General features: G+C 40.7%; 1 protein-coding gene across 6 annotated transcripts in view; it reads left to right on the top strand.

Moving 5' to 3' along the window:
* PROM1 (prominin 1) overlaps positions 1 to 14,895 on the top strand; it is a 93,676-nt gene that overhangs the window by 42,460 nt on the left and 36,321 nt on the right. For all 6 annotated transcript variants that reach the window (XM_060148470.1, XM_060148471.1, XM_060148467.1 and 3 more), the window contains exons 5-7: positions 6,149 to 6,269; positions 9,716 to 9,779; positions 10,674 to 10,763. In XM_060148470.1, coding sequence (XP_060004453.1) covers positions 6,149 to 6,269; positions 9,716 to 9,779; positions 10,674 to 10,763 — 275 coding nt within the window. The remainder of the gene's footprint in view (positions 1 to 6,148; positions 6,270 to 9,715; positions 9,780 to 10,673; positions 10,764 to 14,895) is intronic.

Genomic DNA, 14,895 nt, shown 5'->3' on the forward strand with positions numbered 1-14,895 from the left:
AATTATTTATATGAGGTTTTAAATACAAAGATATATAAACATTAAAGCTACAATGTCAGAAGTAAACTTGGCTTTCATTTTATATAAAATGAATGCTAAATATATCTTTTATTCTTGAGAACTCAGACCCATCAAACACATTTAGGTAAGTTTTTTTTCTCCTGAGTATATTTTAGTTTAGAAAATTCTTTAAAAAGAAATCTGTGATTCTATCCTCCTACACAGTCAGCTAAGATATTTTCCCCACCCGAGTAAAACTTATTAATTAATATAACAATTTTAAATTTCAGTACAATTAAACCAAAGTTGATCAACTATTTGAGGCTAAGTGACAAATTTAAACTAATTTATTTCACATAATACATTGAATTTATATAAGGATTATAAATAGGTCTAAATAAGAGTAGTATTTGAGATTGTTTTGTTTACTTTGAATTCAGACTAGAAGTTTAAACTTCTTTGCTTTGAATTTTTTTTTTAAATTTAAATAGCTATTTTGATGTCATAATTTTAGAACACCTACTGGTTTGCAAGTATCTTCAACAGCATGAGTTGAGTAATTGTTTTCACGTAATCAAAACTAGCCAAGAAGATTAAAGACCAGGAGAAAACAGAAATGTCCATATTATGATTAGATAAAAAGGAGAAGAAACTTATGTCCACAAAATCAGAAGATTAGAATAAAATAAGAGGGGAAAGAATGTCCACAAAATTAGAAGGCGGAAAGAGAAAGAAAACGAGGTATTAGCCTCTGCTTCCATCGACCTCAGCAGAGCTTGGATACTAGTGATAAATAATCTTTGTATATGATTTTTTAAAAATTCTTTCAGAAGCCCAGAGCAGTCCACTTGCCTTTTATCAGGCTCAGTTCCTTTTTGTGGCTGAATACTGTTACAATTAAAAAAGAAGTTGGTTTTTAAATTAGTCTTGATTTTTCATCCATCCCATTTTATTAAAAATTTTGAAATCTTTTCTTTTTAATTGAGAAAGGCATAGGTGTTAATGAGAAAGATCCCCTAATATGTGTGGAATATATGTGGTCATATTCTTTTTCCGTTTGAGCTTTTCCAAAGGCAGCTGCAGAGTGTTTGAATTCCATAGACGTTGACATATGTTTACGTAAGTCTGTTTGACCATCAGCAGAAGATTACATTTCCACGTCTCACTGTGGACTGTTTAAGCAGATGTGTCTTACTCCAGAAAAAGCCAATTTTTCTCTCCTTTCCTTTACATTTGTCATCACTGCATTTTTCAGAATTTCAAAAAGGTTATAAGCAACAACAAAAAGGAACAGCTGTGCCTTTATTTCTCCAGAATAGAGGTTATTTCTAAGTTTCCCAAAAGTCAGCTTTTGCCAATTACTGTGGTGAAACTGAATCCCAGTCCTTTCCAGGAAGGTGGCTATTTTCAAAGTCCTTTTTTTTTGGTCGTTGTTGTTGCAATGTGATGTCAATTCCTGGTGTGGAGGCCACAAGCTTCCAGAAAAGAAATTGAGCTAGCATGCCTTGGAAATCATGAGACTTGCTTAATGAGAGAATTAGTTATATAAAGTTGAAATTGAAAAATTATCTTTAAAAAGTAAGAGATCAGTTACAGACAGAGCATTTATTTGGCTCTTATTGGCTAATTTCATTGTCAGTAGAAATTGGTAGAAAAAACTGCTACAAATCCTAAATGTTTAGCCATACTCTAAAAACTTTAAGTATTTACTTTTAAGTAGAGAAAATCGGTCTGTCCATATAAAATACAGAAGTTATAGTGCTAATATGTCATAAAAATAAATTCCTATCTTCTGCTAAAAATTTCAAGAGATTTTGTTGTACTACATAAAATTTTCGGTAGCTTAAAGGCTTTTGTGTCAATGCCAGAGAATTGATAGTCATTTGACTATCATTTGATTGAAATTTTATTCCCTTTTTGTGTGAGGTGAATTTCCCTCATTGTCATATCCTAATAGTTGACTGGTGTTAAAAACAACAAAACAAAACATTAATTTCATGTGATTTTTTTGTGTGCATGCTTAAAGGAACATTGAATAATAAGGAATGTCTAAATCAACAACAACAAAAAGAATAACTTTTAAATTCTCTATTTAAATTTGGGATTACAAATGGAGACCATCAATTGGTTTGTGTAGTATTTAAAATTTTTTTCTTTGATTTGTTGCTAATATTTAAAAATGGGAAAAGAAATTTGAAATGGGAGATTTTCCATATGAATCCAGATTCCCAGATTTTTGTGAATAATTGGAAGATCTGGTCTTCTTCCATCATGGTAGCACTTCCTGGAGCCACAGAGCATCTGCCCGACCCCCATCTTTATCTCCAGCTCCCACAGGTCCGTACCAGGCACTTTGCCCTTCATGCTTTCTGCCTGCCTGTGTAGGCATTTGAATTTGCTGTCTTTAATTTAAATATAAAATTTACAATGAGTTATGAGTGTGAAAATCAGCTTTGAAAGTTGCTAAATTCTATCCCAGAATTCTGTTTAGTACAGTTTTTTAAAAATGATTAATGCTTTCATTTTAATTAGATCTATAACTGAGTAACAGAAATGTGTCCTTTTAAATACGGTGTATTGAAATTCAGCATTGCATTGCAATGCTGTGTTTACTGATTGATGATTTTTGGAGTAACAGCATTTATTCAATAATGGAACAAAGATAGTTTCTGACTTGGACATTCTGAACATATGGCTAATCTTCTAAATGGATCAGATGAAACGAGCCCAGTCCTTAAATCTGCCTTCACTGATCACCCACCAAGGACACGAGACCCTGCATTACCCAAGGTTTACAAAGAAGCAGTTTCCACCTCTTTTTAGGGAAGTTAAACATAGGTGAAAATAAAGGCAAAATAGAGTATGAAGTAAGAAAAACCCATCAGAACTTCAGGGCGAGACCTCTGGGAGTTCAAGGCAAGACGTCCTTCTCCTATCCAGGGGGTTCAGGGAAAGCCACATGGACTTGGACTTGCTGTTTGTTTCCCAAGTTCACTTTGACTTATATGACAAAAATGGGTCTGGAGCATGACGAATGACAAATAATTTGGACATGATGGGGAGAGAGCAAGGGCCCCCAGTGTGAAATCCTCTGGTGGGCAGGTATATTCAGGTGGTGATCCTGACTTGTCATGGTGCAGAATGGTTGAAAATTGGCATGGTACATAAAGGCCCAGGTACATTACTATGACTCAGCTTTTTTTCCCCTTCTGTTGACACTACTCCAAAGTCATTATTTTGGGTCGTTTGGCCTTATTTTGCATGAGTGAATCATTTAATAACTATTATTGCTGTGGTGTAATGCCAACTTCATAAATACCAATGCAGACTTGAGACCGACAAAAATGGATTCTAAGGTGGTCCCTTCAAATGTCAGAGGATATTGTTAATTAGATCTTTTAAAGATTATCATCAACATGAACCCAAACTTAAAAAAAAATTCAAGACACCTTGTGGACATCCAGTACCCCTCTCCTTTGCAGTCTGCGAAGCACTGATCTAATCTAATTTCTAGTTTTTGCTGCCAACTGAAGCTCACAGAGGGAAGGGACATTCTCAAGCTCACACAGTATGAGTTAGTGGCAGTTGTGAGACCAGAACCCAAGTCTCATGTTCCTCCTTTATTGCATATTCCACTGCACCTTGGTTGTTTTTTTTTTAAAATTTATTTATTATTCATTTTTGGCTGTGTTGGGTCCTCATTGCTGTGCGCGGGCTTTCTCTAGTTGTGGTGAGCGGTGTCTACTCTTCCTTGTGGTCTGCGGGCTTCTCACTGCAGTGGCTTCTCTTGTTGTGGAGCACGGGCTCTAGGTGCGCGGGCTTCAGTAGTTGTCTCACGTGGGCTCAGTAGTTGTGGCTCGAGGGCTCTAGAGCACAGTATCAGTAGTTGTGGCGCACAGGCTTAGTTGCTCCGTGGCATGTGGGATATTCCTGGACCAGGGCTTGAACCTGTGTCCCCTGCATTGGCAGATGGATTCTTAATCTCTGCACCACCAGGGAAGTCCCCACTGCACCTTGTTAACCATAAGAAATGTTGTTCAACATTGTGTTACAGACTTCGGGGGATTAGTTTGGAAAGGCAATGCACCTATGTAATATTGCTATGGGAAAATAGGTTTATTTCTCTATCTTTTAATTTCTTTTAATTTTTTTATTGAAGTATAGTTGATTTACATTATCATGTTAGTTTCAGGTGTATGGCACGGTGAGATATATATATATTATTTTTCAGATTCTTTTCCCTTATAGGTTATTACAAAATATTGAGTATAGTTCCCTATGCTATACAGTAGCCCCTTGTTGGTTATCTATTTTATATATAGTAGTGTGTATATGTAAATCCCAGCCTTCTAATTTATCCCCCTCCCCCTTCCCCTTTGGTAACCACACGAGCAATGCTCCTTGGAATGACTCATGACAGAAATGGGGCAAATGACTCCCCAGTTACCCAAGACTGAGAGGTTTCCTGGGAATGTGGGACTTTTCATGCAAAAGTGGACAGTTGGCCATCATACCTGTAAATATATGAATGCATCATGCTTAAGATGTTGCTTTTGGTGAAGAAGCAGAAGTATTCATATTCTCCATCAGAATTTTTCCCCAAAAGTTTGCGTATTATTTGCAAAATTTTCTTCTAGAAACATAGTTACACCTTCCATTGGATGGTTACAAACTAACAATTTATTACAAACTAAAAATTTTGTTAACTTCTGGAGGTAACTTCTGTAGGGTGTGTTATGAGTTTATATAATTTCTTGCTGCCATCTAGTGGCTAAATCCAACAGGGCCTTGGTGATTAGCAATCTTAAAGGTAACATTTTAATGTTTAAAGGCCTTGACACAAAAACAAACCAGTTGGTCAAATTAATTTGTCAGGGGATTGTTAGTAATTAGTAGACATTAAGAGCTCTTAAAATGATTAAACGTAGACATTTCAGATGGCTCGAAAAATATGGTTGTTGTTTTCATGTAGTGTAGCTTTTCATGTAAGATGCCTCTCATGTGGTGTTTTTATTTATTTATTTATTTATTTTTGGCTGCTTTGGGTCTTCGCTGCTGCACACAGGCTTTCTCTAGTTGTGGCGAGCGGGGGCTACTCTTCATTGCAGGTGTGCAGGCTTCTCACTGCGGTGGCTTCTCTTGTTGTGGAGCACGGGCTCTAGGAGCATGGACTTAAGTAGTTGTGGCTCACGGGCCCTAGAGCGCAGGCTCAGTAGCTGTGGCCCACGGGCTTAGTTGCTCCACAGCATGTGGGATCTTCCCAGACCAGGGCTCGAACCTGTGTCCCCTGCATTGGCAGGCGGATTCTTAACCACTGTGCCACCAGGGAAGCCCTCATGTAGTGTTTTTGAAACTCTTTATTGAAGTGCATTTTATATGGAGAAAAGTGTTCCTATCATAAGCACATATGTGCGAATTTCTATGAAGTGAACACACTAACTACACCATTACCCACCCCTCCCCCGAATATAACCACTGACTTTTGGCACCATCATTTTGTTTGATTTTGTACTTCACATAAAGTGGAAGGAGACGGTGTATACTCTATGGCTTGCAGCTTATATAGTATTTTAATGCTAAAGTAATTCACATTTCCTTTCAACCTGGACAATGCAGTAGCTAACAAAGACAATTAGATTAACCAAAAACATTAGAAAGCCCAAACCATTCTTATCATTTTAGTATTTTTCCTGACAGTCTTCTTGAGGGGAGCAGAGGTATGCACGTAGTGTGTGTGTGTGTGTGTGTGTGTGTGTGTGTGTGCGCGCACGCCCTGCATGAAGAGTGTATACCTACATTCGCATCTGTACAGAAGTGGGACTGTATTCCACACCCTGTCTTATAACCTTTGTAACTTCTATTTCCTGAACATTGTTCCGTTTATAAGACTCATATTTAACTGAGCAATGTGTCTTGAATGGATATATGTCTTCCCTGAGAGGACTGAGTCTTGTTCTGTGGCCCACATTTGGTGGTGCGTGGATTTTGCGATGGAGGCAGGAAGCCTGTAGCAGTGGAGGGGCTGGGCTTGGGGAGCAGGGGTTCTCTGCACAGGAAGACCTTCCGCCTTCTCCCGGCTGTGGGCTGCTCTGCACCTGGCCACGGCCATGGCTCCCACAGTAAACGCTCTCCTTTCCTTTTCCTGCAGCTTTGGTATCATCTATGGTTTTGTGGCGAACCAACACATAAGGACTCACATTGAAAAGACTCGGAAATTGTCAGAAAGTAATTTCAACGACTTGAGAACCCTCCTGAATGCAACTCCAGGGGTAAGGACCACAATCTATATCCCATGACGCTTTGTGTTTGAGGCCTTTGGGAGTTCCTGTATATATTTGGAATCTTATTTGGACCTTCTGGAAACCCTATAATCATTGTAGACAGGTGTTGTCTTTTAATTTTAAAGATAAAGGAATAAAGGCCTAGCAAGTGATTTTCAAAAGAGTACAAAGCATAATTTCAGAATTGGTGCTTTTATTTTATTTCATTTTACTTTATTTCTTTTATTAAGGTATACCATATAATTATATTACTTATTATAAAAGTGCTTAACCATTTTAAAGGTCTCATGACTTTTTCAATTTTATTTATTTATTTTTGGCTGTGTTGGTCTTTGTTGCTGCACACAGGCTTTCTCTAGTTGGACCAGGGCTCGAACCTGTGCCCCCTGAATCGGCAGGCGGATTCTTAACCACTGCGCCACCAGGGAAGCCCTCTGCTGAGAGGTTTTTAAAAAAGATGTTCTGAATAGGCAAAGCATCAATGTGCTTCTGGGATGCAGAAAAAAGGTACCCTCAGGTCACCCTGTCCCCAGAGACAACTTCTGTGCATGTGTGTGTGTGTCTCTCCTTCCCAAGGAATTTTACACATCTATACAGATATTAGCAAATAAGTGTTTATAAAACAGAAAGGTTTCATTACCAGAGTAACTTCAAGCAAACGATGGGGAGTTAATGATATTGTGAAAAAGAAAGGACAGTGGCACCAAAGATTTTTCTTTTTAAAAAAAGTCATGGGGCTTCCCTGGTGGCACAGTGGTTAAGAATCTTCCTGCCAATGCAGGGGACACGGGTTCGAGCCCTGGTCTGGGAAGATCCCACATGCCGCAGAGCAACTAAGCCCATGCGCCACAACTTATGAGCCTGCCCTCTAGAGCCCATGAGTCACAGCACTGAAGCCTGCAGGCCTAGAGCCCATGCTCTGCAACAAGAGAAGCCTCCGCAATGAGAAGCCCGTGCACCGCAACAAAGAGTAGCCCTCGCTCGCTGCAGCTAGAGAAAGCCCGCACGCAGCAACGAAGACCCAACGCAGCCAAAAATTAAAGAAATAAAAACCTCTCAGCAGAAACCGTCAAACATATGATGCTGAGCCAACATGCGGAGAGAAGGATGCTATCCTATTAGATTCACTAATAAGAGTCTGCCAGAATCCATGGGCTTCCTTACACAGGGATGTGTTCTTACAGGTTTAATATGCTCTAAAAAAATGCCAACACATTCAATATGGTACTGGTTTTTTAATATGTGGTTGGAACTAAACATGCAAGGAGTGCAGGAATTTTTAATATTGAGATTATAGAAGCTAACTTTATTCAGCTTTATAGCCTGTGCAGAGAGGGAAATGCTTCATTTCCCCAGTTTGTGAGTAAAATTCATAATATTTTTTACCTATCATTCTAAAGATGCCAAAGTAAAATCTGTTTCCTAAAAAGTTGGCAAAGTTAAACACATAGCAATCATGGCTGGTGAACTTTGGGATTGCTTTCATAATCTTGGAAAGAGACTAAAGTGTTATGGCTTTGGGGGAAACTTATGTAGTTCAAAATATATGAAAGAGCTCTAACAAATCTATAAAAAATTGGGCAGAGAATGTCAATAATTGATTTACGAGGAAATATAACTGGTCCCAAACATCATAAAATTATTTTTAATACATCTTTATTGGAGTATAATTGCTTCACAATGCTGTGTTAGTTTCTGTTGTACAACAAAGTGAATCAGCCATATGCATACATATATCCCCATATCCCCTCCCTCTTGAGCCTCCCTCCCACCCTCCCTATCCCACCCCTCTACGTCGTCGCAAAGCACAGAGCTGATCTCCCTGTGCTATGCAGCTGCTTTCCACTAGGTAACTATTTTACATTCAATAGTGTATATATGTCGATACTACTCTCACTTCGCCCCAGCTTCCCCCTCCCCACCGTGTCCTCACGTCCATTCGCTATGTCTGTGTCTTTATTCCGGCTCTGCCACTAGGTTCGTCAGTACCTTTTTTTTTTTTTTGTAGATTCCATATATATGTGTTAGCATACGGTATTTGTTTTTCTCTTTCTTACTTCACTCTGTATGACAGACTCTAGGTCCATCCACCTCACTACAAATAACTCAATTTCATTTCTTTTTATGGCTGAGTAATATTCCATCGTATATATGTGCCACATCTTCTTTATCCATTCATCTGTCAGTGGACACTTAGGTTGCTTCCATGTCCTGGCTATTGTAAATAGAGCGGCAATGAACACTGTGGTGCATGACTCTTTTTGAATTTCGGTTTTCTCAGGGTACATGCCCAGTAGTGGGATTGCTGGGTCATATGGTAGTTCTATTTTTAGTTTTTTAAGGAACCTCCGTACTGCTCTCCATAGTGACTGTATCAATTTACATTCCCACCAACAGCACAGGAGGGTTCCCTTTTCTGCACACCCTCTCCAGCGTTTATTGTTTGTAGACTTTTTGATGATGACCACTGTGAGCGGTGTGAGGTGATACCTCATTGTGGTTCTGATTTGCATTTCTCTAATGATTAGTGGTGTTGAGCATCTTTTCATGTGTCTCTTGGCCATCTGTATGTCTTCTTTGGTGAAATGTCTACTTAGGTCTTCTGCCCATTTTTTAATAGGGTTGTTTGTTTTTTTGATATTGTGAACTCCATGAGCTGTTTGTATATTTTGGAGATTAATCCTTTGTCCATTGTTTCATTTGCAAGTTAACCTTACTCTAGTAATTGGAGAAATGAACAATTAAATAATAATGCACATTTTCACTAAGAAGATGGGCAATAGTTATTTTATTTAAAAGTGGTAACATCCAGGGTTGCAGAGGGTGTGGGGAAGCAGACCCACAAAGACACGGTAGGCAGAAGGGTGAGTGGCCCTAGCAGGGGTCAGTAATAGCTGATAAGTAAAATGATTCTAGGGTGGTAGATTTCACACGACCTCAAATTCTCTGCAGTTCCTCCTTTCAAGAGGTGGATCTGTTTTCCATCCCCTCAAATCTTGGATGTGTCTGTGACCCGCTTTGACCAAATGAATGAAGTAGACGTGACCTTGTGCTAGTTTTGACCTTAGGCTTCCAAAGGTCTTGCAGTGTCTACTCTTGTCCTCTTGCTAGCGGGACCACTACGTGAAAACACCCAGCCTGGCCGCTTGGGAGGAGAGACCACATAGAGAGAGGGATCCGTTTGTCCCCAGCCACGCCAGCGCCCACGAGGAGATCGGCATAGCCAATCCACAGAATCATGAGAAATAAGAAATCATATTTCTTAAGCCAATAAGAAGTCTGAGCATCCCCAAAATAGAAATATCTCTAAGAACCTGCTTTCTTTTTTAAAAAAACTCTGATTCAGGATAATTTTCATATGTTAAATCTCTTTTTATTGTGGCTTGGGAAACCTCCAGAAGAAGAGGTTTCAAGTAATCTTTTTTTTTTTTTAGCAAATTGACTACGTACTGGACCAGTATACCACCACGAAGGCAAGGGCATTCTCAGATCTGGACAGTGAGTAAAATTTAACGTGGCCTCAAATGTGTTTGTTTTGGCTAGAAGATGCTATGGCCATCTCCCATAAAACATGGACTAAGAAATGTAGTATGCTGTTTCTGCAATTTCCGCGTGAACAAAGGGGAAAAACAGAACAGTAATTCCCTAGCATTATTGAAACGTGTAGTTTGTTACTCAGCCATTAAAGCCTAGCATTTTTTATAAAAATGCTTCTGCTTTCCTGCAGTCACAGGCACCTGTTCTTCACTCTCCACGCGAGAGAAGAATTGGGTCTCTGTCCGATCTGCTGTTAAAGACAGATATGGGCCCCCCGGAGAAGCCAGTGGCTTCAGGAATTAGAGGGGTGGGCGGAGCTGGTCCCCACGGGCTCAGTGGTTAGCAACCATGGGCTGTTTTGCCCTCAAGACAACATCTGCCAACATCTGGAGGCATTTTCAGTGTCCCGGTTGGGTCCCATCCATTGGCAGAGGCCAGGGATGTGGCTAAAAACCCTGCAACGCACAGGGCAGGTCCCACAGGAAAGACCGATCCGGCCCCCGACATCGATAGAGCCCGGGTTCAGAAACCCTGGTCCAGCTGGAGAGGTTAGGGACACCTGCAGCCGTGAATCAAGGTGATAAGGTGAATCTATTCCTAGTACAAAGAAACACCGAGTCTGTGGTGGTTAAGGTTTCACATGGGGGCACAGCTGGTGTGAGGGCTTGGAAGTGTGCCAAGAATTCTCCGCACGAGAGTCCACAGCCAAACGGGGTCTGGAGTGAAAAGTGGGATTTCGCGTCGGGAGAGGCTAAACCAGGCAACGAAATCGGCATTGGGAAGAGACTGAGAGGTAAGAGGAGAATAAAGAAAGAGACCCCACCCTCACTGTCCCTTATGTTTCTTGGAATTTAGATATTAAGTTGTTGCTGGGAGACGGAATTTTCAAACAGCTCAAACCTAGAGTGGTCCCTGTGCTGGATGACATCGAGGCCATGGCAGAAGGTAAGCACTGTGGCAGCAGGACCAAGACAGCCTCCACCCGGAAGGCTCAGCCTCCCAGGCTCCCTCGCCCTTTTCTCGTTTTCCCTGAGGGTCAGCTAGGGCAGAGCCACAGTCCGTCCTTCCTTCCTCCCTCCCTCCCTTTCTCCCTTCCCTCCTTCCTTTTTCCCTTCTCTTCTCCCTCCCTCCCTCCCTCCCTCCCTTTCTTTCCTTCCTTCCTTCCACACCTGGCCCCTGCCTATCTTTCCAGCCTCTTCCACCAGCACCCCACTTTCCATTCTAGCCGTGAATCTCAGTGTTCATTCTGATGTAAGTCCCCAAAGGTGTCATTCTTCCCCAGACCCTGTACTGCACAGGCTTCCTCTGCCTGAAATGCCACAGAACCTTCTTCATCTAACATACATATTAGAAAATTGTGTTCCTAGAATGTGTATTTAGCTTTGACAAAGACTGAAGTTTAAAACAGCAAGGCTTGTCTTTAGAATGAGTCTTACCCCTATGGTTGAATCATAGTCAATCACAGCAGAGGTTCAGTGGTACCTGAATAAAGGAAAATAGATGGAAGAAAAAAGAAAACAAACAAAAACATAAGTTTTCTTGCTTTTGTCCTTACTGGGATATTGTTAGTGTACAACAGTTGTCCGAAGTTCACAACAAATACACTTAAACTCAATTGAAATAAATCTTCAGCCAGTGGTTAATTTTGTTTCTATCCATTAGCTGTATTTCGGACGGAAGGAGATGGGTTGGGGAGGGGTCCTTCCTTCCTTCCTTCCCCTCATGGTGAGGAAATGAGGCCTCCTGCCACCCGTGTTATTGACCGAGGAAGCTGATGGTCCAGCCCCAGTGAGTCCTCAGACGAACGCAGCCCCTGCTGCCAGCTTCACTGCAACCTCCGGAGAGATCCTGAGCTCAGCCACTCAGCTAAGCCAATCCCAGGTTTCTGACCCTCACATACTGTGTGAGATAATAAACCTTTGTAGTTTTAAGCTGCTGACTTTTGGAATAGTATCTCCTGCAGCAATAGATAACTAATACGGTGCTCAATCTGCAGTGACAGCTATTTTCCTAAACCATCAATTTTCTATCCAACCTTCAACACATGGAAAAGGAGAACTAAAAGCTTCTGATTTCCTAGTCAATATACTATGCTATTTGTGACTCATCAGAATATAATACTCCTTGATATTAAGGCAGCATATATTGTATAGACCTTTGGATTAATTAATGTCTTTTTTGGGGAAAAGAGGAAAGTACCACATTAAATGCAAAATTGATTGCATGCTCATTTCACTAAAGTTAAAATGTAAAAAAGAAAGCAGAAGGAGGCAGTGAATCAGGGAAATATGGTAATCTTTAAAAACTGAAAGATGGCCCACTATGGAAACAAAAAATAATAAATGAAAGAAAAAATGCACAAAAATGGTAACACAATGGACCAATAAGGGGCATTGTTTTAGATAAAGAGCTCAGTGTCCAAGGAGTGTAACCTCTTATTCCTGTTAATTAGTACATTTTCTTACAACTGAGTGTTACATTTCTTTCCTCCAATAACCCCATTTGCGACATGAAATGAACTTTTTGTCATCATGGCCGACAGATGGCCCCCAAACCGCGTGTTATTGTCCTTTATTGAAAATTAAATGGCATTAGTCATAAAATGACACCCTACATAAGTAGGGTGTCAGGTTGAAATATCAAAATACTAAAAAAGTGAATTTGCAATGGAGCACCATGTGCTTGTTTATTAAGCCCGTTAACTAATAGTATATAGTGTATAATAGTATATAATAGTATATAATTACTACCGTAATTTCAAAGTAGTGATGAGCAGACACGATACTGCCGATATCAGCAAACACTGAATATTAAATGAAAATATTTCTGATTTCTTCAGTGACAGAGGCGCTGACAGAGATTCACTGTCTACTTTCATAAGAGAATCGAAGGCTAAAGTGTAACTGGAGGGGCTAGTGGAAATGAAGATGTGGGTTTGGTTTGGTTTGGGTTTTTTTCTTCCAAGTTCACAAATCCCTTTGAGTCTGTGCACAGATCCCAGTTTAAGAACCGCTGATTTCACCTCAAATAGTTCAGGTTTGTCCAGGTAACTGATTATATCAGAAACAAGGAGCTCCAGGCTGTCCTAGAGTTGAATGAACAGTCTTCAGTGATTACTTTGTCACTTGCTGTTTGAGCATTTCTGCCACAGGAATGAAGATGAAGCCCAGACTTTTTCCCCAGCGAAGTTTCCTTCCATAGCTGCCCACCTTCTCTCCCCCTCACCCCCCCACTTCGCCCAGCCCTGTGTCTTAGCAGGAAATATCACTTAATTGGCCAGAACAAAACTATGAGGAGAGGTGGACACCTTGGCGGCTCCTCATTGCTTCACCTTGAGACTTAATCACTCATGTCTAATAGCCACGCAAAACCTTCCCTCTCCACTGCCCTCGGCATCCCTCTTGCTAATGATCTTCTGGGTCCCCTCATTATAACTTCAAGTGTTTACACTTCACTGATGGATTCATCATCATTTGGGCTGACCCTCTGACCTTTTACAATCAAATCTCTCCTGTCATCTCTCTTACTCTCTTATAAACATCTTTCGAGTAATCATGTGTCATTTACCTGATTCATACAGACAAATCTCTGTGTCGTTTTCAACTAAGTGGACTATTGTCTCATGCAACTGAAACTAGCTTCAGATGAGGCTTGATCTAGTGGTGAGATTCTTTCCATCTAGCTGTTCTCTACAGTGTCTGCATCGTTCTAATGCAAACTCCCCTTGCAGTGCTACATAGGGAAATGGGTTGCCTGGGGGCAGTCAAGGCCCACTCCTTAAGCTGAGGGTGGGACCCGTGTTACCCAGACTCTGCTGCACCATAGGGGAGGGGTGACATGGCTTCTGAGATGCCAGCCAACCAAGTCCAACAAAGCAAGTGATTGTAGAATTGATCAGCCATGAAGTAAAAGTTAGAAAGCTATTGAGTGTTGAGGCCCTGCCCTGTGGCAACACTATATAGCAGGTACTTTTCCTGCGCCATGTCAGTGGGTGCTCACAACAGCTCTGTGGGGTGAGTATGGTTACCTCCACTTTACCAACTCAAGAGAGTGAGGCTCAGAGTTCATGTAACTTGTCCCAGATGAGGTAGCGGGGAAGTGGCGGAGTTGGGATCCAGACCCTGGTCTGATTATAAGGCCTGTGCTGCCTGGACCATTCCAGATGGTATTTGGGTACATTTGGGAGTGTTAAGGTGTAGGGTGCTTCCGGGCCATCCACAGCAAACACAGCGCAGTGTAACTTTGAAAGAACAGTTGGGAATCTGGAGTGCAAGAGCTGGTGTGACCACAGGATGACGCCAGGCATCTCTGCACCCCAGATCCCTGTCAAGTCAGTGCCTTGGAGTGATGGTTGGCCAAGATCCCTTCCAGCTCCCAAATTATGTGAAGACAAATGCTGTGCAAAGTGGTGCAGCGTGGTTGGCATGTACCTTTACTTTTTGCCCCATAGTTTGCCCAGTTTTTAATGTTTGCATTACAATTCTAGCTGGATTAAAGTCGATTAAAACAGATTTTCTTTTCTTTTCAGTGCTTCCTGTATTATTAAAGTGTTTTATATATATATATATATATATATATATATATATATATATATATATATGTTTGTTTGTTTTTAAGCCAGCCTGAATAAGTTAAACTTTAGCCTCTGATGTTGCCAGAGCTTCTTAAAATGTACTCAATAAACTGCTTTGGCAAGTTTTTTGCTAAAAATCCTTTGCAACCTTATGTGTCTGGTGGCCTTTGGAGAAAGCAGAAATATGCAAATGGATTTGTGCAAATCATATTTGAGCTGCAGGCTAGGACCTATAAAGGAAATGTTCTATGAACTAGTAAAATGTTAATTAGCTAACATTGAGAATCTAAAATATCTTTCCACTGACTCCAGATACATAATATATGTGATCTTAGTAGGCTTGGAATGACCCCCAGAGTTATAACCCAGTAGACATTTTTAAAAAATGCTTTGAAGCCTTGGGAAAATAAAAAAATGTATTACTTCTGAGTCCTTCTTGGGACATGATAGCATAGCACCCATAACCTAGAATGTCTGTACACGGTGCCTAAATGGACACATGTT

This window comes from Lagenorhynchus albirostris, chromosome 4 (genome assembly GCF_949774975.1).
Source record: "Lagenorhynchus albirostris chromosome 4, mLagAlb1.1, whole genome shotgun sequence".
Classification (NCBI taxonomy): Eukaryota; Metazoa; Chordata; class Mammalia; order Artiodactyla; family Delphinidae; genus Lagenorhynchus; species Lagenorhynchus albirostris.